We start from the raw sequence: 23,403 nt of genomic DNA on the forward strand, positions 1-23,403 counted from the left end.
CTCCTCCCCTTCTCGAAGTCTTTCAGTCTCGGGTCAGTTTTATTCAAGAAGACTTTGACAAAGTCTTGCCCTGTCCTTGTCCCAAGGTCAAAAAACACATGTCCCACATGTGGATCTGATGAAGTACCTCTTCCTCAGAGTAGTTATAGTATCTGGTCCCAAGAAACCTACTCTGCAGTTATGGAAAGGCTCTAAGAGTTTAGAGACCTGTAGTCTGTTCTGGAGCAGCAGCTTTACCTTTCTGGGCCATAGTCTGCCCACCTGTAACACCCAACATCAGGAGGATTGCATGGGAGGTGCAGTGAGAGAAGAGATCTGGCTCCTGTCCCCTGAGACATCAGAGGCTTTTGGGGCAGAAGAAATAAGTGACCACTTCAGGGGTCAGACGATTCCCGCAGAGTTTGCTGAAGAGCACTGAGCATCAAGCAGGGCACTTAAGGGGCATGCTTCTAGTATGAGACTCTGGGCAGTTAAGGAGGCAGCATGCCAGGATCGGGGTCATAGGAAAATTTCGCCAAAGAAAGGGGCTCCTGAAGGATTGCTCGAGGTGGGGAAGATCTGAGCCACAGCTTTGCATTATCATCAGCCTCCCTTTGGTGAGGGCTAGTTCCCAGCACTGGACTAAATACTTGACTCCCAGTATCTCAGTCGTCCAGCTCTCTGGGAATGGGTGGGGCATCCAGCTTTACAGGCCAGGTGAGCAACTGTGGTGGGGATGGAGGGACTGCAGATGATGCTCCTAGACCATGAATCCGGGGTTCATTGAACAGCACTCGTGGGCCCCCCCCCCCCCCCCCCCCCACACACACACCCCAAGCTGGCCTTGTGCTTCTTTGAGGCACTCCAGGTTACATAACCCACTGCGGAGTAGCTGTGGGCAGGCTTCCTAAACCCATTTCTTCCCAGAGTCCTGCCTCTTTCCTTTGCCCCATCCTGTTGCTTCTCCTTAGCTGAGGAAGGACAATGAGATCTTGGGCCATTCCCCAAGCTGCTTCCTTCAGGGAGGAGGTAACATGAGACCACCCGGTCATCCAGGGAGCTGCAAACCAAAGGGGAAATCTTGGCTGAATTTCCTGTTCTCAGCTCAACCCTCTTCTGCTCATTGTCAGTAGGGGGTGAATTCTTGCATCCTGGATGCGTAGCTTCCAGAGTCCCCTGTCTCCCTTTCCTGGTTGGATATGATGAGATCTTTACTCTCAGAATTGTCTGTCAGGGTGTGAAAGGGTAGGGGGATGAAGGCTGCATGCGTGCGTGTGTCCAGAGATCCTAAAGCAGAACAGGAATTCTCTGGGTGGATGAAGCCCTGCCTTTTTAATGTGCGCTTCGCCTTCACCAATGCTGATGTGATTAACAGGGGAGCCTTAGCACTGGTGAGAGGTGGTAGGGAGGCTGGTGGGCAGGAGTAGGATGCATCTTTGCAGCACTCTCCATTTTCAGAGTAAAGGCAAGCTTTTGGTTGTAGGGGATTTGGTTCTCTTAGCAAAGTTAGTTGTTCCCGGGGATTGGCATGGTTCTGGATCCCAGGTCAGTCTCTACTACCTCTCCAGCTTACCTACAGAGTTGGTCTGTACAGCCATGAGTATACGTCGTGGGAAGAGAGGTTTACTATCTGGATCCTGGCTAGAAACCCACATGGTGGCTAGGCCTGGGTATTGGAAACCTTCCCCTGGGTCCCAGCTCCTCTGCCAACATTAAAGAAGGCTAGCTATTCAGGGCTAGAGTATGGCTTAAAGGGAGAGCAGGTACATATTCCATGTGTAGTGTCCAGAAAGCTATGAACTCTGTCTTCCACTGGCCACAAATCTCGATTTCTAACTTGAGAGACACAATAGAAGCATCTTTGGAAAGGAAGGGAATGGATGTGTGATTCCCAAGACCTCAATCTGATTGCCAGTCTTATGCAGGAGCTCGGAAAGGTTAATGACCTGACTTTTCCATCCAGAGGTCCTAGCCCCAGGGTCTCCACCTGGTGCATAAGGCCCTCCAGCATTATGCCCACGCTGCCTCTCCGGCATAGGCTCCCGTCTTTCAGCCCAGAGTCGCCTTTTGTTTCTTCTCTGCCAGAGGACACCTGTTCATCCTTCCAGGCCTTGCCTGAATGTGATGATGCTGTAATTGCTGTCTCTTGCTCTCTGGTATACCTGGCTCCTTGTCTCTGTTTGGTCATAGTTAAACCGCGGTCTCTCCCACCAGCCTGGGATTCTTTCAGGGAGGTCTGCAGTACTGTTTATTCATGTATCTCCAGCACTTAGCACTCCCTCCAGGGTGCTAGGACCCAGTGGCTTGATGCACGCCTGCTAGACTAGGTCCTGCACACGTTCCGCAGATGCTTTTTCCTGTGTCCCTGGAAAGGGTGCCTGATTATGTAGATGCAGGCACATACAAAGAATCTCTAGCAGGGGGGCCCCAAAGCTTTAGAGCCACCTCTCTTGTCCCCCACCCTATCCTGACCGTAGCCATTCAAGGTAGAGCCCTGCCCCGAGATAACCCTAGAGCTAATTCACTGTATAGGAGAGGGTCAAACAGTGTGAACTTGCTGAAAGAACTTAGGGCTGCAGTTGAGCCCCCAGAATGTTCTGTGCTGGCATTCGAGGGACTAGCTCATTTCCCAGTACTGTGGTGAGAATGAGACTGGGGAGATGATCAGCAAGGAGATACTCTGGGACCAGCCAGGGGATGGGAATGCTGTCTATTTTGTTATAGTGATGAAAGGTCATTTTGTTTAAGACCAGTGGTTACAAAAACCAGGGCTATAAGAGTGGCCATGTGGCATCTTGGTAGGAGAAATAGAGCTCAGGTTTGCTGACCCCTGGTCCAGAGCTCATTTCTGTTCAGTGGGAAAAATCATGGCTCTGATAAATAATACTGTAATGTCATTGGACTGCAGTTTTCTTATTGTCAGTAGAGTTAATCTTTGTTTCATTTGTCTTATTGGAGGGATTTAAGGTAAAAAATCAGAAAGTAGATATAACACTGTTTTATTTTACCTCGACAATTTTAAAAGACCCCAGTTTTTTCCCCCCTCTTCAACCTTGAAAGCCATTACCTCTCCCAAGGGTCAGCAAGCATTTTCTGTGAAGGACCAGATAGTAAATATTTTAGGCTCTGTGGGCCATCTGGTCTCTGTCACAGCTCTGCCACTGAAGCATAACAACAGCTCTGGACAGTACACAAATGAGCATGGCTGTATGCCGATAAAACTTTATTTACACAAACAGGCAGCAGGCCATCTTTGGCCCTGAGCCATAGTTTGCCTCCTCCTACCCTTGCTCAGCATGGTGGCTGTGCTTTTGGGGTCCTCGCACTGCAGCTGACCCCACCTCCATCCTGGGTATGTAGTGTGGTGCAGGGCACTGAACCTGGCCCCGGGACCAGAGAGACGGGGCTCAGTCTTCCTGTCTACACATAGGGTTGGGGAAAGAGGCCGGGGGCGGTATGTGCCAGAACTCTGCATTAGGTCTTGGACACTGCCACTACTTTCATTTGCCACACTTCCTCCCTTTGTTTTGAAAAACCATTGCCTGCTGATTCTGCGTCTCCGTCTCTATGGGGCAAGCGTGCCTCATGTCTCTTGAGAACATTTGCTGAGCACCTTCTGTGAGTGTCTTGGCGCCAGATTCACACGTATGCGGACCTCTCGCCCTTGTCGTCTGCCCAGCACTGTCCTGGCTCCTCAGAGCGGTGCAGGGAGAAGGGGAGGTCATCTGGGGCCTTTGCTCAGACAGAAATCAATGAGTCTTCTGCTGATCTTTGCACAGAGTGGACCATGGTGGCTGTGTAGATTGCTGATAGTCTGCAGAGGTGACCCCAAGAGGGAGACGTTGTGTACTGTCCTGCTCCCTCTAACTGATGGCTTCCCCACCATCCCAGGAAGATGGGCCACCACCACTTTACCTCTCTCTGGCAATACCCATTCTCCTTGTCTGGTGCCCCCAGGGGGTCATGATTCTTATGGACTCATTTCCCAGGTAGCCAACAGCCCCTGACTTGGAGCTCTCTGGGGCTCATGCCATTGGGTGGGCACACAGATGGCCCAGGCTCCCTCTGCCCTTGAGTTGGTAACTTCAGTTCCATTTCTGGCCCGTACCTCACACACACACACACACACACACACACACACACACAAGCATGTGTGTCTGCTTTCACGGAGGGGACAGTTAGAGACAGGATAGGAAAGCAACTATGCAAGCCATTGCCAACTTTGTTCCCATAGGGTCAAAATAAAGGAATAACTTCCTCTGATGAGGTACAGGTTAAAGGGGAGGGTGGTTACAGCTCCCCGCTCCCTCACCCAGCCAGGTGATCAGGTTCGTGCTCCAGGGACAAAGCAGACTGTGTTCACAGACATGGGGTGTCTGTAGCACTAGGGCACACCTTGGCCCTCTCCCCAGAATGGGTTTACAGCATTTTCTGTCAGCATTTGTGTCCAAGGAGCAAATTGGATTGTCTGCCACATGCCTTTTACCATGTGTGTAATTAATGTAATTTTATATTCACTCAATTAAAGTGACACGCCCAACAGGCAGATTACACAGGCCCCTAATAATGCAAGTCGTCTGTTTCCACTGCCGGTCGATAACCTCCCCACCCCAGCCTTGCCAGGCCAGGGGCCAGTGGCCCCATGAGTGAGGAGAGATGGGGATGGGTGGAGTGTTTGGTCTCTGAGCCACCTAAAACTTCCAAGGCCTTCCCCTAAGGCCTTCTGTGAAGATACAAGACAAATTTGGCCAGAGGTGAGCACCTAGCAGCTCACAGAGTACTCTCATGGTTTCCCTGTGAGGAACATGTCACCTGAATTCTCCCTCCTTATAGATGAGCAGCCCAAGGATCAGGGATATAAGGCAGGACTCCAGCCCGAGGCCCCTGGGCTTTGGGGCCCAACGCTTGGCACTGGCCACAGCTCGTCCTCATTTGCTCACCTCTGCACCCAGAAAGCCTGGAGTTAAGTCTCAGCTCTGTTTTCCTGAGGGTCTGGGAAAAGGCAGCTTTGGGGAGCGTGCAGTGGTGCTGGGGGAAGGATCGGGGAGTTTTGGAAATACTAAACTTGGCATATAGCTTTTATTACTTTTCAGCTTAAAAAAAAATCACCGTGGGTTTTTTTGTTTTGTTTTGTTTTTTACTTTAAAGGACTCTCTTATCTGTAAGAATCTTTAGTTCAGAGGACCAGCTTGGTCACCCTGTTGGTACTAATTTTTCTTCCTGGTTCCTTAAACTCAAAGGTGTTGGGTATGTCCACCCCGGGGCTGGCTGACCATGGCCATGGGGTCTGCCTGTCGGCCAAGCCTTGCTGCCCTGTTCGGGCCCTGACCGGGATGTCTACATGGGGTAGAAGGTAGTGCTCATGCTCTTGAGCAGCCTGTGTGGCTTCTACAGATGAGACACGATGTGTGGGGAAGACACCACGTGTTGCGGAGTGCACTTGGGGCAGAGCAGGCTTCAGGAAGGAGAGGGGGTGTGGGCTCTCAGCAGGCTGAGAAGAGTGTTCCGGGCAGAGCAGGCCCAGCTCCAGCTTTCCCTGTACACAGGCAGCGAGTGGCCACCAGAGCATGAGGTGCGTGACTGCGGAAGCCTGGGAACCTCCCTGGCTCCTAGCGCCGTCTGCAGCACCACCCCACTGCTATGTCCCTTTCTCCTGATGAGGAAACTGGATTCACGTTGTATCCTGAAGGAGCTGGGATCAGATGCCAGGGCTGTGGAGCTGGAAGCTTTCCTTATCATGCTTCATAAGCCCATCTACCTCTCGAGGATGGCTTCAGGTGAAGTACAGGGACTCAGCCCACCTGTGACCTAGAGGCCTAAGTGGCCCCTGCTGATGCTCTGAAGTACCTTTCTGCAGAGACCTTGGGTCTCTCATGCTGTGGGAGTGTTCTGTTCCCCACCATGCCTGTGATGGCAAAGGCTCTTTCACTGAACTTTCCATGTCCAGGGTTTTAGTGAAACAGCCCAGTGTTTGCTTCGATCACACCCATAGCAGAATCTCTCTGGGCCCTGCATAAGTGGCTCTCAGAGGCGGCTAGATGTAACACTACCCAATGCTGGAATTGGAGGAGAAAGAATAAAAAGGAAGTGCGGGAGTTCTCTATCTCCGGTCAGAGACCTTGGGACTGCCTGAGACAGAGTGGCAAGTCCATTACCAGGGTCTGGGGCAGAATGAAGGCCCAGGCAGGAAGTGGGCACATTTGCTGCTGCTTTTTCCCAGACTCGGTTGCAGGGTTCCCTGATTGGGGTCTCCCCTGGGTGCACATCCCCCTGCTGTCACCCCAGAGGGGGGGCAGTGCACTGCAGGGAAAGACTTGTGACCAGTCCAGGGACCTCAGTTCTCATCCAAGCTCCCTGGTGGCCAACATTCTGTGGATAACTCTGGCCCTCAGTTTACCTGTCACCGTCTGTTGGACCCCATGGCATTTTAAACCGACACTTGAGCTTGTTTGTCACTGTGTCCTCATCCTTCTCCCCAACTAGCCTGGGAGTTTCCAGGGCCAGATGGGTCTGATGCACCTCTGTGACCCATCCCCAGGATATGGGGCTAGCCAGGCACCCAAGGCCAGCATCTAGAATATGAATGTGTGTGGCTGAGTGACGAGTTGCACCCACACGTCCTTCAGCCTCTTGGACTTGTTCCTCTCTGTTCCTTATGTGCCATGTGTGGCACGGAGGCTCCGCTGGTGGGCTTGTGAGAGTAGTGGGTCAGCTCAGGCCACCTGGAACTCTAGAATCAGACTTTGAGGCTGGTTCCACTGCTTGATAGTTTCTCAGTGGCCTTACTCCTCTGAGGTGTGACATGGAGCGACAGACAGCCTTTCCAGAGAGGAGTTCAGGGTTACACGAGCTAACGCAGGTGAAGGCCACTCCCACTGTGTGGGACATGTGACTTCATTATTATTCCCATTTAACCGACTGCAGAAGAGAAACCCTGTTGGTGGCAGAGTCTGGATTTGAACCCTGTTTTTTCCAAACCTTGTTTCCTTACCTACAATGGACAGGAACATGATTATCCTCAAGAGATCCCTGGGCTGGGGTTAGATGTGGCTCAGCCACCAGCGAGTTCTCTGTGGGCAGGTCACGCCTCTGCCCTCAGCATCTCTTTTCTCTCCTGTGAATGAAGGACATTGGAAGAAGTGATGATCTGTCAGGGTCACCTGACAGTCTGCGGGCAGGTGGAGTTCTTCCCAAGCTTCCGGTGGGACCCCCAACTCACCTAGCACAGTACTCTGCATCGCAGATGCCTGCTGATGACTACCCGCTCTGTGGCGTGCTGGGAGGGGGTTAGGCAGTTCCCGAGACAGAACGCCTCCACAGTCTAGGTGGAGCTGGACTTCGAGGTTCTTTTTGGCCAAACAGGCTTTCAGACACCTAATTTGGATTCTTCTAAAGTTTTCAGCAAGTAGAAGCTGGGAAGGCCCCATGGAGGAGCCGTCCTGTGTGGGAAAACTCATCATCAGTGTTGACTCCTTCCTTCTCCCACCTTCTACCCTAAACTTCTCCCCCTGCCTGCCAGGTCTGATCAGTTTGGGGGAGAGAAGAGACCAACATAACCACAAAGGTCAAAATTCTCAAACAAGATCCTTTCTGGTCTGCCTCCTATGTAGCCTTTTGACCAAGTGGGTAATGAGTTGAAAAGACCACAAAGTCTGTTTTCTCTACACCTACCTGTTGATCTCTCCTTGAGGATGCTTGGTATGAGAGAGAGATGTTTTATTGGCCCCACTAAACCACAGGGCAGCAAATTCTGTCCTTCCTTGTGGAAATGGGAAAATGTCTGTCTTCTTAACAGAAGCAAATATTTCCAGTGTGGTGCCCTATTCTCTCTCCTGAGAATGTGCCAAGTGTTTAGGGTCCCTCCATGTGCTGTCACATACCATCTCGGGGACAGAGTCCAGACACAGAGTGGCAGACAGCTCCAGGCTGAGTGGAGGTAACAGAGATGTGGAAGATGGAGGATGGAACTTTGGCTAGATGTGGGTAGCCATTGGGAACTGATAGGCTTCTGACTTCATGGAAGAAAAGCTTCCAGCTCATAGAGCTCCCAGTGGTCCTTGGGGCCATGCTGGGAAATACACAAGCAGTCTGGTCAGCACCGACCCTGGGGTGGGAGACGAGTGCTGAGCTTCACCTGTCTTGAGATCTTGGTGGGGTTTTCTCTCTGGATAACTGCTAGCCTAGGCTAGGGTTCTCTTGTTTCAAACCCTGGCTCCAAGTTACTGGGGGAGACTTCTGAGAATGCCACTTCCTCCCTAGACTTAATAGCCTACTGGCCAGAGAAGTTGCTGAGCTGGCCGGAGCCTCACTGACCAGCCGCATGCTCCCAAGCCCTTAATATTCATTGGCCGTTTGCCTTGAGGAGCTACTTGGAGGCGAGCTTGTGCGGCATCCACTCACTGAGAGTCCAGCCAGGGAGCTTCTGAAGGAGGTAGAGAGGTGAGGCGCACATACCAGCCTGCCCTCTGGATGTTGGGGGCGGGGGGGCCGAGCAGCCAGAATCCAGGGCTGAGAGACAGCTTGGGATGGCCCTCCAGACCCAGTTTCAAGCATTGGCCCTTAGTAGGGACTGCCAATGACTGAGGCCCCCTGTGGGGGCCAGACACTCTTGGGTGCTTTCTTTATGTTTTCTACAATCAGTTATTGACTCGGCCACTACTTGCCTCCCCTGGCTAATGGGGCCACAGGTGTGGGGTCCTGCCCAGAGACACACTGCTCTCTCTAAGGAAGCACTGGGTCTTACCAGGGAGGGCCACGAGGGTTGGAGGGAGGAGGCGCTCCTTTCTTGCCAAGAGCTGGGAACCGACAGAAGGCCTTTTGCCCCCTCTTGGCAACTGGACCTCACCCTCAAACCCTCTTCTTCCGTTCTTTTTATTTTTCTTTTTCTGGGGGTTGGCTTTGAATTATCTTATTTTGTTTACATTGCACCCAAGTTTCATGGTACAAAAGACTTGCAGGTGCAAATATGTCCCGCCTTCATTAGCTTCCCCTCCCTTTTTAATTTATGTGATTTCAATTTTCCTTCCCTGTACTGTTAATTAGGGGACCCTCTAATCAGTGCCATTATCACAGTGGTATTCATGTTTAGGAAAGCCGCTAAACAAATGCTTGCAAAATTGCTAAATGGCTAATTAATGTCTGTTAATTAAGAAAATTGCTCATGGTAACAAACCATGCCGTTGCTGGCAGCCGCTAGAAAGACACACACTTGTTGAAATTAGTAGCATGGCAGGTAGGGGAACATCTGCTCTGCAGAGCTCTCCGGAAGTGAGCAGCCCCTCACTTGGCCAAGAAACTCCAGGCCTGTCCTCAGTGGCACCCCTGGCTTCCCATACGGCACCTGCACACCTCTTCTCTGGGTCTCCAGGCCCACCGGCTGGGACCCACCCCTCTGCCCTGCCCCTCTGCCCTGTCCCAGCTCCCCGCAGTTTGCTGAGCAGGCAGGAGGCTGGGCAGCCTGGCTTTGAAGGAGAAGGCTGACAAAATCCTTCCTGCATCTCAAAGATTCTCTCTCCATCTCTCCTCTTTAATGCAACCCCCCGCCCCCTGTGCAGGTTTTGAATTTTTCTCAAACGTGACTTCCACAAGTAATGACATGCTCGAGGGCAGAGAAGAGTGAATTAGGGCACTTTCTTCAGCAACAGCACCAGGGTCCAGCTCTGAGCATCCCAAGTAGGAAGGAGCTTCCAAGATGGGCTTTTTGTCCTTTATGATTGACCCACAGTAGGAAATATGTTTGATTTTGTGAACCAGTATACATAGACACACGTATGTATAAATGTGAAAAAAGTTAGTGAGAAATACCTGCCTTAAAACACATGGAGCTGTTAGTTTCTTTTCTTTTGTCCCAGGTTTATAGAATACGATGGTTGCAGCCCACTAAATTGATTCCTCCACCCACTAATGGGTTGCATCCCAGTTTGACCAACCACATGGTTTAAGTGAATTTTCCTGCCCATCTTTTTAGGGTGGGGGTAGTCAAGGTCAGCATAGCCCACGGTTTCTGGAGTCAGCTTGAAACCACAGGTGGCTCACCGCCAACTGGAGTGGAAGGCCCAGCCCTTCCACATTTCCACCCACGCAGCAGTCCCAGACCACCAGCCCCATCCCCCTAGCTCCTCTGCACCTGCCTGCTTGAGCTCTGGGCTGCAGGAGCCTGGGTGAACCTTGCATCCATCAGGTGTCTCATCCTGGCTCTGCCATCTACCAGTTGTGTGGCTGTGGCCAGATGCCTTCATACCTGGAGATCCAGTTTCCTAACTGGTAAAAAAGAATGAGAAACCCCACTTCATGGGGCCATTTTTAAGTGAAGGTGAATTAGCAAAGTTTTCCGAGTGGGTGCTCGGTAATGGTCCGTCCTTTTGTTTCCTTGTTTGATCTCTGGCACAGCCTGACTCTTCCTGTCTATTCTTGTGCACCCATCAGGCCCCCTGCCCTCAGTAGACTGGCCTGGGAGCCCGCATCCTATCTCTATCCCCCCCTGCCCCAGCCCGCCCTAGACTGGGAGCTCCCAGAGGGCAGGGCCTCTCTGGGTTCTTCTGCGCTCAGAAGTGGCCCTTGCACACTTTGCAGAGCAGGTGCACTTGCTGTGCCTCACTGTGCTCTCTGAGCCCATCACAACCAGCGTATTTAACATGGCAAACTCTGCTCCAATGGTAGACGGTGCCCGGGCCCCTGCTCCTGCGTGCTTTGACAAAGGAGCTGGGTTTCATTCTCCATCCCTGTAAAGCACCCCGTGAGTGTGTTCATCGGCTTCTCTCCCTCCTGCTCGCCACCTGCACTGTTGAGCCTGCGACCCAAGCAGCCGCGCACACCTCCCCACCAATCAGAGCCCGCCGCCCGCCCGCCCGCACGCCCGCCGCCTGCCCTTCGTTTTGGTTTAATTTTTGTTCTTTTAAGCTTCTGCGCTTCTCCATGTGCTGTGATCTATAACCTGCCTCTACTGTCTGGCCTCACAGGGTCCTCCGGGGTCACAGCCCTCGCCGCACGCACAGCCTCCACCTCACAATCCCAGCAGCATGATGGGACCCCACAGTCAGGTAAAAGCACTGTGGCTCGCCTGCCCGCCGGGGGGCGCGGGGCACGAGGAGGACAGAGCCAGCAGAGGAAAAACAAAAATCAAAATGTGCTCTAGCCATGGTTTTCGAGTCTTTATTGACAAACGAAATATAATAATAATAATAATAATAATAATAATAATAATAAATATTCCCCCCCCCCCCCCCCCCCCGAAAATAGTCTTCATTCCTGGGACATCACACCCCGCTTAGATATGAAACCAAAAGAAAAGCAAATCTATTTCTGTGACCTTGTCAGTGGCCTTTGCGTTTTTGTTTTTTCCTCTCTCACTTTTGGTTTGGTTTTTTGAGTTTGGTTAACCATTTGTCCGTAACCGAAGCTGCATCCCTAGCCTTTTCTGTGTGCACTCTCGCTGCTGAGAAAGCTTTCTTGCCCATTGCCCTGCATAAGTTAGGGAGCCCGCTGGCCCCTTTCTGTTCTCATTATGTTTGCCCCCCTGAAATCCTCGCTCCCCTCCCCACCCACCTTTTGTCAGTGGTTTCTGTGTGTGCGTGTGCGCGCGTGTCCAGCTTTATCCGCACACCCTGAACATTTTGTGTACAACTCCCTTTGTGAGTCTTTATTTGCCCCTCCCGGGAGCAGAGGTTTCTTCCTTTGCCCTGCACTGCTCTAACTGCTCTTCCGCGTCCCGTGCCAAGTCCCAGCCACGCTCTCCTGCCACCCAGAATAGATCTCCATGGGCAAGTGCCGAGTCAGGCTGTGCCCTCTGCATCTATTGTTCCCTCTGCCCAAAGGAAGCTTTGCCCAGAGGGAAGAGGCCACCGAGAGAAAGAGAGTTTAAAAGATCACCAGTTTTAACAAAACTGGACTTTGTGGAGTGGAGTGCTTTCGTGTTTTCGCTGTGCAGAAGTGCAGGCTGTCATTGAACTAATTCCCTATAATTGCAGCCTTTTATGTCACCGCGATACGCAGGCGGCCCCAGGCCCCCGATCAGAATGGGAAACCAGGTACTGTACCTTTTCATGTTCTCTCTCCCCTTACCCAGCTACCCTTGGCCCCAGTTGGACTTTGACTCAAAGCAGAATTTGGGGAAAGAACTGGGAGGTGGAGGGGCAGGTTGGAATGCAGGAAGTAGCTTACAGGTGGGTCCCTGGGGCGGGCCCTGTGTCCACTCCGTGTCCACAGTACAGCCCCTCTCACAGCATTTCACCTACCTCTCATTGGTGGGCTTTGGACAGCTGGCTCTGGAGTTCAGAGGGCAGCAGCAGAAGCAGCCAGGATGGGAATGCAGGGTTTCGGCTATTCTAGAGAAGGTGGTAATGCCCCTGCCCCTCCCTTCCAGCCCCTTCTTGGAAAAGGGTCTTCCTCCTTAATGAAGTTAATTGACAACGTGCATTTTTTCCTGGAAGCTTTTGAGAATTGCCAAGGCTGGTAAATATAATCCTGCTATTAAGGGGAGAAATGGCCCATAGGAATGCTTAGATCAGGAGGCTGGATGCAGCAGAGCAGGACATTTGTGAGTTTTTAAGCAATGTCTGCCTGTTTCCCAGACCCAACTCCAAACAAGAAAGGATTTGTTTGTATAATTAGAAAAGTGGTCTGCTTACGGGGAGGGCTTCTCAGCCTGGGGTTGTGTGCCTTGTGCTGGCCCATTAGGGTTGGCAATTCTAGGTGGTCTGGAGAAATCGGCCCCCATGCCACCCTCCATAGTTCAGCTTATTGTGGCCCGGGGAGCAGTGGGAGGAAGCTGGAGAGGTAACGATAAAGTATCTTTGGCGATGAAAGATTGAAAAGAAACTTAAATGTTGGGGAGATTGCTTTTCGTGCCAAAGTGTTTTTTATACATAATTCTTAGAGTGACCCTGCAAAAGCCCCTCCAAAAATTTGACGGCATCACCAGCGCGTCCAGCCCCTTTGCCCTTGGAACTTGGGAGTTCAGTGACCAACTCGAGTGGCTTGATTGTTTCTGTTCTCCAGGCTCTGTAAGAAAGGCCCCCAAGTACGAGCTCCAGGGCCCAAGGAGAGACCATCATAGAAAGGGACTTCCAGTTGTAGAGTTGAATTGTCGATCAGGTTTCCGATGACTTTTTTTGCTCTCCAAAAAGTCTTTTGTTTCCTCTTTCTGTGACATGAAGGAGAGGTTCAGACAAGGGTTAGAGACCCAACTTTTTAACAAGGAGGGGGACCCTTGGGTATGTCACAGATGAGGAAACAGGATTCTGGGAAGTCCTGCAGTAAGCCAGATCAAGCTGGTCTGCAGCTCTCAGCCCAGGGCTGATTTCCTCTGCACCTCACCCACTTCGGTTAGCTTTCCGTGTAGTCCACATGCTGCCTCGGTCACCAGCGGGGGCCTCCCCTGCCATCACGTGCACAGGCCCCAGCAGCACCTTCTCCCGCAGCATGTCCAGGGGCTCTCCATGGCCTGAACTGGCCTCTGCCCCGTGGAGAGAGCAGATGCTTCCGTATCATCATTATGGCCTTTCCTCCAGCAATTAAGGGACACGAGAGGAAACATGTATGTTCCTATTTATCAGTTAAGCATGAACAAGTGCCCAAGAGAGCAAATGGAGAATAAATCCATCATCTGCACCTCGAGTTACAAACCAATTGTCCCAACCCTCCCCCTCCCCACCCCCTTCGCCCTTGCCCTATTGGAAATCTATACCGATTTTCCAGTTTTCTCCAAACTCAAGAAATGTTTGCCCTCCAGGAGGGGTGTGCCCTTCCTAGATTTTGTACCTGGGGAGTTCGTGGCGAGTGCCTCAGTTGGGGCTGCAGGTTGAAGAGGAGGCACTGTGCCACTCCAGTGAGCTCAGTCCTCCCCTGTGGCAGGTGGAGGAAGCAGAGGCAGCAGGACTTGCTCAGGTTCATGGGGCCCCCTGTATTAGGGTAATGAGAAAGGCACTTTGGGGGACAAGAAGCTAAGGATCATTAACCTGTTCCCTAAGCCTTACAAGGCCATCTTCCCACCTGCTTCCCTAGTGATAGTTTTGGGATTGTATATAGAAAAAGCATTGCTGTTTTTCAAGCGATTATAGGTGAGGGGGTGATGAACCCTGGGGGTCAGCCGGGCTGTACATGTCCCAGAGGAGCCCCCGCCGGCCCTGTGGCTGACTGGGGGACTGGGGCAGGCAGCTGGGTGACCGTGCAGATGTGGTTGGGATTTGTCCCTTCCCTGGGCAGACGCTTCCTGTGGCCGCCCCACAGTGCTATAGCAGAGGCACTGGCCTATTTCCAGGAGCCTGTGGGGCAGCCCCGGAGCGTCACCTTCCCGAGCAGGCTCCAAGAGAGCACACAGTATGTGCTTGCAGTCCCCTATATAAGCAGTTATTTTGCTTTCTTCCATTTGAAGGCTTCAACTTTCTCTGTATGAGAGCCTTTATCTTTGTTCTGGCACATCTGCCTTCGCTTGTAGAGGGGGCCGGGATTGTCCCGTCCCCTCCCTGATCGGGGTCGCTCCAGTGAGGGAGGGAAGGAAGCAATGCCCAGGCTCCCTCTGAAGCTGCAGGCAGCCCTGCTCTGCTCCTGACCCAGCAGGGTTAGGTGGGGCCCAAGGAGGAGCTTCCTTCGAGAACTGTCCTCACTGGAGTACTGAAGAGGGAGTGATTGCCCAACCTCCACGGCTGCTCCATCAGGGTTGGGTTAGGGGTATTCTGTGACCTGGAGGGTCCCCGGTCTACTTTCCCCCATGCTGGGATCTCCCCTAAACCAGATGGCCTCAGAGGCAGGCCTGCCTTTATCCTCTCAGGATCCTGTAACCAGGGTCTAGAAATAACCCAGATCCCCAAGTGGCCAGACACAAACTACTCCAGTGACTCAGACCTTGGGAACTTGGGGAGAGGAAGCAGGGCTGGGAGAAAGCAAGAGGTCAGAAGAGCTAAGACCCAGGGGTAGAGGGACAGACTGTGAGTACCCCCAGGCACTGGAAACTTTCAGCAGGTCCTCCCACAAGCACACACGAACATATACCCCATTCTGAAGCTTGGGACAACACTGAGAACTAGTTTCTTTGCTTCCCATCACCTCATTCCACAGCTGGTTTAGAGTTCCCTGCTGGGCTGTCCCCCCCAGCAGCAGTCAGGGCTGGGGATGGGGTGGAGGGCTGTCCCTGTCCCAGGTGCCCGGCCTCTGAGAAGCACTGGCAAATGCAGATGGGAAAAGGTGGTCAGTTTTCACAAAGGCAAGGGCCTCGGTTTCATCCTGAGGCATAGGGTTCTAGAAGCATACTTTCCTTCCAGCCCTGCTGCTGTGTTTTTCTTTTCTTCCCGGTTGCCACTGAAATAACTTCAGTCACAAGTAAATCACTTTTAATAGGTTTTCACAGTGAGTGTGCCAAGCGTCACTCAGGAGACCCGTGGCACCCTGTCCTCACCTTCTTAATAGCAATCACACCAGCATCTGCCACTTGCTCTAGGCTTTAGGGAATAGGTTCTCATTGGGCATCCTATTCCCCACTCTCTGGGAGGCCTCCTTTTCACCCCTTGGGTCAGAAGGAGGCATTTCATATGGAGGACGAAGACTGGGTGGGAATCCTGAGTGCTTCTCCTGGCTCTGCCAGTAGGTGACTGGGGGCTGTTGGGGCTCGGGACCTCAGTTTCCCCATCCAAATCTCAAAGGCCACCTCCTCCCTAACTCCCCTGTAAGAAGACCCTGTGTAGTGATAGGATTTTTAGCTAGCGGGTCTCCTGGACCCCACACTTGAGGGGAAGGGATAGAGTGAGTTACATCTCCATGGGGTGAAGGAAAAACAGGGTTCGGCTTGAATTGCAGTGGCTGGGGTTTGGGAGGTGAGCATGGGGGACAGGCTGCCGCTGAGGGGTGTATGGCAGGCAGCGCGGCCAAGGTGAGGCTGAGCTCTGGCAGGAGCACAGATGCATGGAGGCAGCAGGATGTGTGACGGTTCCTGTCCCAACACATGCTGCACCCTCTGCTGATAACAGCTTCAGTGCCGGCCACTCCTGGGGACCTCACCCCCAGCCCCAGCCGGGAGGTCAAGTTCTCGAGTGCCCCCAGATGGGTAGTGAAAGGGCCAGGGCAGGTGGGCATGTCTCTTTTGTCCCCAGCCACTCAGCACAGATCTCACGTCTCTTTCAGCCTCCGGGAGGAGTTCCTGGGACCCAGCCATTGCTGCCCAATTCTATGGATCCCACCCGACAACAAGGTAAAGGGCCAGGCGGGGCCTCCCACAGCTCACAGGGAGTCTGTCCCATCCGCCCCCGCCACCACCTCACAGTTCACCTACTTTCTTGTGCAGGGCACCCCAACATGGGAGGATCGATGCAGAGAATGAACCCTCCTCGAGGCATGGGGCCCATGGGGCCTGGCCCACAGGTAACCACCTGTCTGTCTGTTCATCTCCCTGGCCATCTGTGTGCACCCGCCTACTCTCCTCCTTCCATGGTCTGTCGGCCTTTCCATGTCACTCACCTCGCAGGGGTCCCCAGCTGCCCTCTCTGCACACGGCCAGGAGCAGCCCCCTGTGGCAAGCAGCAGGCCAAGTTGAGGGGCCCTCTGGGAGGCAGGGGGAGATGGACAGCCAGGTTGGTGGATCCTCCCATGGGCAGGGTTTGAGGAATTTGGAAGGTGGAGGGTCTGGTACCGGAGCAGTGGTGTGGATCCTCCAGGAATCCCAAAGCCTTCCTGTCCTGGGTCCTGAACTGGCTCGGGGTCCTAGTGACCCGAAGGCAAGATAAAGGAGGGGCCCTAGTTCAGCCCGCAACGGACTCATCATTTGTCTGTCCTTGGGTGAATCATTTGACCTCGAGGGGCAGGTGGGCCCTAATAGGCCTTGGTTCCCCACCTGTTTGATGTGAGAGGAAGAGGAAATGTCTCTATATCTGTGGTTCTCAGCAATGCCACCCCAACTGAGAGGAGGCCAGGCCGGCCAGGGCCCCCAATACCCACTTGAACCCAGGGCTTTTGCTGGTTTCATGCCCCGGCTCCAAGCTAAGATTTCTTCTGACCAGAGAGGTTCCATTGTCAAAAGGGACACCTCAGAAATCTCTGGAAAAAATGATGTCAAGTGCCCTGTCTACTCCTTGTGACCTAGCCCCATGCCTCACAGGTACAGGGTCCCACAGGACCATCCAACAGGGGGTCTGACAGGCCATTCCTGTTCTCGAACCTTCTCATGGTTAGATCCCACTCTTCTGAGTGTTTGAGAGTGGTTCTGTTTCCTGTAGTAGCTGTGGCAGAGAGTTTGCTGATCTGACTATCTAAAAGAACCTGGAAGTCTAAATAAGGAGAGGGGAGTTTCGTTTAGTGAGATCAGGAGGGTTTTGCTGTAGGGTGTTCCTTCCTTTTTCTGCCCTGCCTGGAAGCCTGCTTGTTTTTGGGGTCCGTCTCCCTGACTCAGTGTACAGATGTTTGCGTTCTCTGGGCCCTTCCTCAGGTTTCTGGTTCCCTGGGGGAGGGGGAGTGCTCCCACGCACAGGCCTGCAGACACGTGCCCTGCTTTTGTAAGGAGAGGTGTCTGCCCACACCCAGAGTCCTCCGCTCCATCTGGAGTTGTATTTACAGCACACCCAGCCCACTGCTTTCTTCTCGGTGGTGGCTGCAACATCTGTGGTGCTGAAAGATTTTAGGGAGGTCCTTGTCTCCTCTTGGCCCCATAATCCTAAAAGGAAGCAAGCCCATACCAATTGCTGCTCTGGTTTTCTTGTTTGTTTGTTTTCTTTCCTCAAATTCCCCAAAGCTTGTGTTTTCATGAGTTCCTTTTAAGCCACCAGAGCGGCCCCTTCCTGCCATGTGGGTGTTTTGAGCTGACCTCTGCAGGGTGGCTGTGCTGAGGAACTCCTGGGAGGGGCAGCAGTGTCTGAAAGCAGAGTGTTCCCTCTCCTGAGTCCGGAATCTGTAGGTCCCTCAGCTGCCCATTAGAGATGCTCTTGGGGTGGACAAGCAAGTGATCTTGGACTTCCACATCCTGGGGGATCTGGGGACACAAGAGGATGGACTGGGAAGGCCCCCACCCGCCCCTCTGGGCTCTTGGAGGCTTAGCAGCTACATCTGTAAAATGGGAAGGAGACCAGCATCTGCAGAATAGGAAACGCTCAAAGGGGGAGGCTCAAGTTCTCGGCATGACGGTTGGCATGGGGTACTCTTAGTAAGTAGTCTGTGTCTTCCAACTTGGGGACTTAAAATTGGTGTTTAGGACTCTGATTGCCTGGGTTTGATGATTGCTTTGAGTCATGTGTGTTTTTGTTTTTTTAATTTTTTCTTCTGGCTAAGGCCATTAACAGAGTTAAGCCTGTATTAATAATACTGGGGTTCTGAAAGCTGGGAATGGATGTCAGCTGATTGAGAGCAGAGTATTCTGTAAGTTTAGGACTTCCTCCTAGCCGAGCAGGTGTCTCGTCATGTCCCTGACCAGCAGTCTGGCACACTCTCGTCGCATGCTTTAAAGAGGTGAGGGTCCCAAAGGCTGAGGTCTTGCCAAAAGAAGGCCTCTTGGGCCCATGTGGCTCTCCTGGCTTCACCAGGCAGGGTGCGAAGTCAGAACTCTCCTGGAGGTCCTAAGAGGGTTGACCGAGAGGGAAGGGAGAAGCTAGCCCCGGGATGAGGCCAGTGGATGCACCCCCTCCCCCCTGAGCCTCAGGGGCTCTGGAAATGTCTTATTTTTTATTTGACTTTATCGAATCAGTAGAGAGACCCTAAAGTGCTTTGTCCATGTCTCCCATACTGCTCTGGGTAGAGTGCAGTCTTAAATCTCTGAGCCACATCTCCCTTAGAACAACCCAGAATGTGGGCAGACAGGCCTGGCCTGGTTTGGGACAGGTTTGGGGGTCATCCAGGGAGCGGGCACTATAGAGCCTGAGAGGGCAGGAACACCCTACCTCCTGCTCTGGCCCTTTCTTGTCTATCCCCTGGGGGTGCTTTCTTGGTCACTCCCAACAGACAGGAGAGGGACGAACTCAGAACTCAGTGCTGGAAAACTTGGTTCCAGCCGCAGCTCAGCCGGCTTGGGCCTCTAGTCCCTCATCTGCAAAGTGGGCAGCTGAGTGATCACCTCACAGAGCCCACGGTAGGTTTGGCAGAAACAGCATAAGGTGCCTGCAGGGTGTTCACGCACCCCACTGTCTCCCTAGACCTGGGCTCAGGGAGGGAGTCCTGTCTCTGCCACAGCCTGGGCTGTTAGAAGAAGAGACTAGACTAGCCCCTTGAAGCAGCCTTTGCTAAGCACCACTGCAGGCACAGTGCCAGGCTGAGAACAGAGACACCCAGGTGGGAAACCGTCAGCCTGCAGTTCCAAGTGGGGAATAAGATTGCTAATAGCCGGTCACCACTCCAGAACCTTCCCAACAACGAATATTTACGGTGTAGTCTTGGGGCTACTTTATAGATTTCAGAGGCGGACGGAGTGACATTTGCACTTCCTGAGCCTGTGTTGCATTTTAGCCTGAATGTCACAAACGAACCAGCAGACCAGCCATCACCCTGCCCTTTTCTCTGAGTGCCTCAGACAAGCTTTACTCTGCTTTGGTGAAACGGCCAGTGCCAAAGGGAGGTAATAGATCTACTTAATTATAGTCCTTCTTTAAAGAATTATGTCGGTATCAGATGGGAACGTTCTGGCGAAGTTTTTCAGAAAGTGGCTCCTGTTGGAATGAGTCTAGAACCGCAAGGCCTTCTGGCCGGGCTCCCATGGACAGAGTGCAAGGCCTCCTCCCAGGTGCTGGGGCTCATAGAGCGCATGGGTGCTGCTTGCTAGCATCTCTGGTGCTCAGGCTGGGGATGGAGGGCAGCGTCAGGTGGCCAGCAGCCCCGAGGGTCTGTGTTTGACACAGTTCACATCGTGGGGTAACCATGGTCCCTAGCGACAGTCCTGTGCTGCCCGGAAGAATCTGCATCTCCCTGCTGATCCAGGACAGCCCCACTCTTTCTTGGCGCTGCCTGTAGCTTCTGGGCAACGGCCCCAGCAAGCCATGGAAGGATCAGAAACCTAGCCAGAGCAGCTGGAGGCTGGCTGAAGAGAAAGTGGGGCCATATGAAGCACTTTCCCCAAAGAGGGGGGAGGGCACCCATAGGGGCCCCCAGGGGGCCCTGCATGATGGGAGGGGGGATGGAGGACAGGACCCTGCTGCCCAGGAAGCTGTCCTGACAGCCTGTCCTAAAGACTGGAATGTGTGAAGGTGACAACAGTGCTGGGCGGGCTCCGGGCAGCACCAGGAAGAGCCCCTGCGCCTGGGAGTTGCAGAGAGGGGGAGCAGGACCCAGCCCTGCCAGCCGGCCAGCAGGCTGGGCCTGGTGCCCGGTCTGAGGTCCCCAGCAGGGGGGCCCTTCATTGTTCCTGCCGGTAGACCAGACCCTTCTGCTTAGGGTCCAGGGTGGCCAAGAGGGGCCGAGGGTGAGGGTGTGGGAAGACGGTGACTGCCTCCGTAGCTATGGCCAGCCCCAAACTGCGTGGAGGGTCCATCCGGGCGTCCAGCTGCCCCGTCCCTGCAGAGCTGTGCAGACAGCAGTGGAAGGGGGAGCATCTGGCTGCTGGGCACACCTTGCAGTCCAGGGACGTGGACAGGCGGGCACTGAAGGAAGGGGACCATTTCTGTGGAGTCTCTGAAACCATGCTTTCAAGCCAAGCCCTCTGGGGAAAGGGCTGCTGTTTCTGCTCTGAGAACTTTCCCCCACAGCTGACAGTTCAGCCCTACTTTTACCCCCCGACTCTGTTCACCCTTGAGCAAATCTCAGGCTTCTCTGGGCCTCTGGCCTGTCATCTTTGAAACGGGGAGGCGGAAGTGGCCCTCCAGAGTCTGTGTCTCTAGCAGGGAGGATCTGGTGGGCAGCCTCCCTCTTGGGAAGTGGCCGTGCTGCTGTTGGGAAGGCTCTGGAAGGTGAGCTAGAGGTAGGAACAGCAGCTGGCTCCCCGGGGGTCTGTGTAGCGCATGGGCGGGCACATCCCAGGAGTGAGCACCTGGCTGGTCCTCCCATCGCCCAGTCTGTGCCGCAGCGGCCCGAGCCCCACCCGCCCCCACTAGCCCCCAGGCCAGCCTTTCCCTTGCCTGCAGTGGGCCAGAGAGGCAGCAGGAGCGGCGGGAGCCCGCAGGAGAGTTCTCTGTCTGGGAAACCTTTGGAAGTGGCCAGGCTGTGCCCCGGGGGAGAGCGGGCTGCCAGGGGTGGCTGCAGGCTTCCTGTCCTGCAGCGGCGGAAGTGAGGCTGAGATTTGTGGAGGGATTGAGGAGCTGCACGTGGGGCTTAGGGAGGACCCTTTAAGACCAGAGGTTCTGTGATGCTTAAGGCAGCATTAAGGGCTTTGGTGTTCGTTCTGCTAGCATCCCAAACCAGAGCGCATGTCCGAGAGCCGAAGGAGCACTTCAAAGCTGTCATTTCATTTGATCCTCCCGGCCCGCTCTCCGTCTCCACCGCGTAGGCAGGGCAGCGGGGCAGAGGTGGCGGCTGCAGAGCCAGAGCTGGGCTGCGCGCCTCCGGCCGTAGCTCTGCTGTGCACACAGCCGCGGGGGGCTGTCGCTCTGCTCCTGACCCTCAGCGGTTTCGTCTTCCCAGTGGGGGGCTGCGATGGAGCAGTTGTAATGATTGAGCACCCGGCACGGTCTAAGCCAGAGTAAGCACTGGGGTGTCCCGTGCCCACGCCCGGGCTCTCCTGTGCTCTGACCTCAAGCCTGTGGCTCTGCCTGCCAGCCCGTGGCCCTGTCTATAAGCCAGGCCTGGCACTGGCTCGTCCCGGAGCTCACTGGGATCCCTCAGTGGCCCACTCCCCCTGCCTCCTCCATGCCAGGCCTTGCTGTTTGCCAGTTACTGTCTACACACTGTCCATGTGTCCTGTTAGACGCCAGGCCGCTGTCAGGGACACCAGGGAGAGCAGGTGGGCCCACGGCTTTCATGTTCAGGAACCCGGCCTCGGCTCAAGAACTCCGCTCCAGCATGATGTTGGCTCGGAGCTGCTCAGCTCGGGCTCTTCAGCCTCCTGGCCTTTTGCTCTTCCTGATGGCCTTTCAGCAGATATGTGGGGAGAGTGCAGACCTAGAGGCTTACAGATCCAGGTTTAGACCCTGGTGGAGTCATTGGCGTACTGACTTCGGGCAGTCAGGTCCTCAGTCTCCCCTTCTCTAAAACGGGACTCATACTAGCTTTGTGGCATTGTTAGAAGGACAACCCAGGGCCTGTATGTCAAATTGGTTATGGGCTCAGCTATTTCTTTGCTGTCAAATTTCCACCAACCTCACATTTTTCGGATTCTATAAAGGCAGAGCTTAAGCTACAACCAGACTAATTTTACTTTCTGTTCATTTACTTACTCACTCCTTCATTGATTCAGCACCCAGTCTGTGATGGCTGGTGTGTGGAGTGACACGCGTACGGAGAAAATCAAGACACAGTGTCTCCCCCCCCCCCCCCCCCCAACACACACATACAAGGTACTCAGAGCCCAGTGGGAGAGACACATGGCCATGATCATAGCCCTGTGTGGCATGGGCTGTGGCAGGGGTCAGGGGATTGCAAGGCATTATGGGAGTGAGCATCCTAAGAGATGTACAGGGAAGGCTTCACAGAGGAGGTGCTCTTCGAGCTGGGTTTGGAAGATATGTAGGAGCCCAAGTGGAGAAGGGAAGCAAGGCATTTCTTCTGCAGAGAAAATAGCATCGGAAGTGGAGAGCCAGGGGTAGTAGTGACTAGAGGTTCCTCATCTGGCACTCACGTGACCCCTTGTGCTATGCCTTGGGGGGGTGTACTGAGCTGAGGTAGGACTCTTCCCCCGAGAGTTTTCTTCCTGCTTCTCTAGCACTGTGTGTGTCGCAGGCCCCACAGGCTGATGCTGGAATCAGGCATCCTGATCCCGGGGCTAGGGGATAGCCCAGACATGGGGCAAGGAAGGGGGTATCTGTATGTGCTGGACTTTGGGGACAGCCACTGGCCAGGCCTTTCAGGACTCCTCCTCCTTCCACATTCAGACCCACCCTGCCCCTAGCCTCAGAGTTTCCGATGTGGGCAGTGTTCCCCTGTCGGTTCTGTTCCGAGCCCACTTCCTTTACTCACCCAAGACCCGAGACAGATGTGAGGGCTTGCTGGACATCCCCATGCTTTCGAGAGAACCATCCCGAAGCCTCCCTCTGTGCTGGCTTGTCATTGTGGTCCTGTCACGTGGTTCCCACCCCCTCACCTTATTTAATGAATATGTTATTTTTTTTCCTCATCAGATCCTTTCCACAGACTAATCCTCTTGCTTATATTCTGTTTGTCTTTCTTCCCTCCTCCTCTCTCTGGTTCCCCTCCTCCTTCTCATAGACTGACCCTTGGTTATCGTTGCAGAATTATGGCAGCGGCATGAGACCACCACCCAACTCCCTTGGCCCCGCCATGCCCGGGATTAACATGTAAGGCACAGCTGACCCCACTGGTGGCACAGAGCCTGCGGCTCGCCCCGCCCTCTGTCACTCCCCGAATGGCCGGTGA

General features: G+C 53.8%; 1 protein-coding gene across 9 annotated transcripts in view; it reads left to right on the forward strand.

Moving 5' to 3' along the window:
- SSBP3 (single stranded DNA binding protein 3) overlaps positions 1–23,403 on the forward strand; it is a 164,822-nt gene that overhangs the window by 127,952 nt on the left and 13,467 nt on the right. For 2 of the 9 annotated variants that reach the window (XM_038537451.1, XM_038537452.1), the window contains 5 exons: positions 10,938–11,018; positions 11,946–12,005; positions 16,093–16,159; positions 16,253–16,329; positions 23,236–23,324. In XM_038537451.1, the coding sequence (XP_038393379.1) occupies positions 10,938–11,018; positions 11,946–12,005; positions 16,093–16,159; positions 16,253–16,329; positions 23,236–23,324 (374 nt within the window). The remainder of the gene's footprint in view (positions 1–10,937; positions 11,019–11,945; positions 12,006–16,092; positions 16,160–16,252; positions 16,330–23,235; positions 23,325–23,403) is intronic. The other 7 variants (XM_038537454.1, XM_038537455.1, XM_038537457.1 and 4 more) reach the window with 5 other exon arrangements.

This window comes from Canis lupus, chromosome 5 (assembly GCF_011100685.1).
Source record: "Canis lupus familiaris isolate Mischka breed German Shepherd chromosome 5, alternate assembly UU_Cfam_GSD_1.0, whole genome shotgun sequence".
NCBI classification, from domain to species: Eukaryota; Metazoa; Chordata; class Mammalia; order Carnivora; family Canidae; genus Canis; species Canis lupus.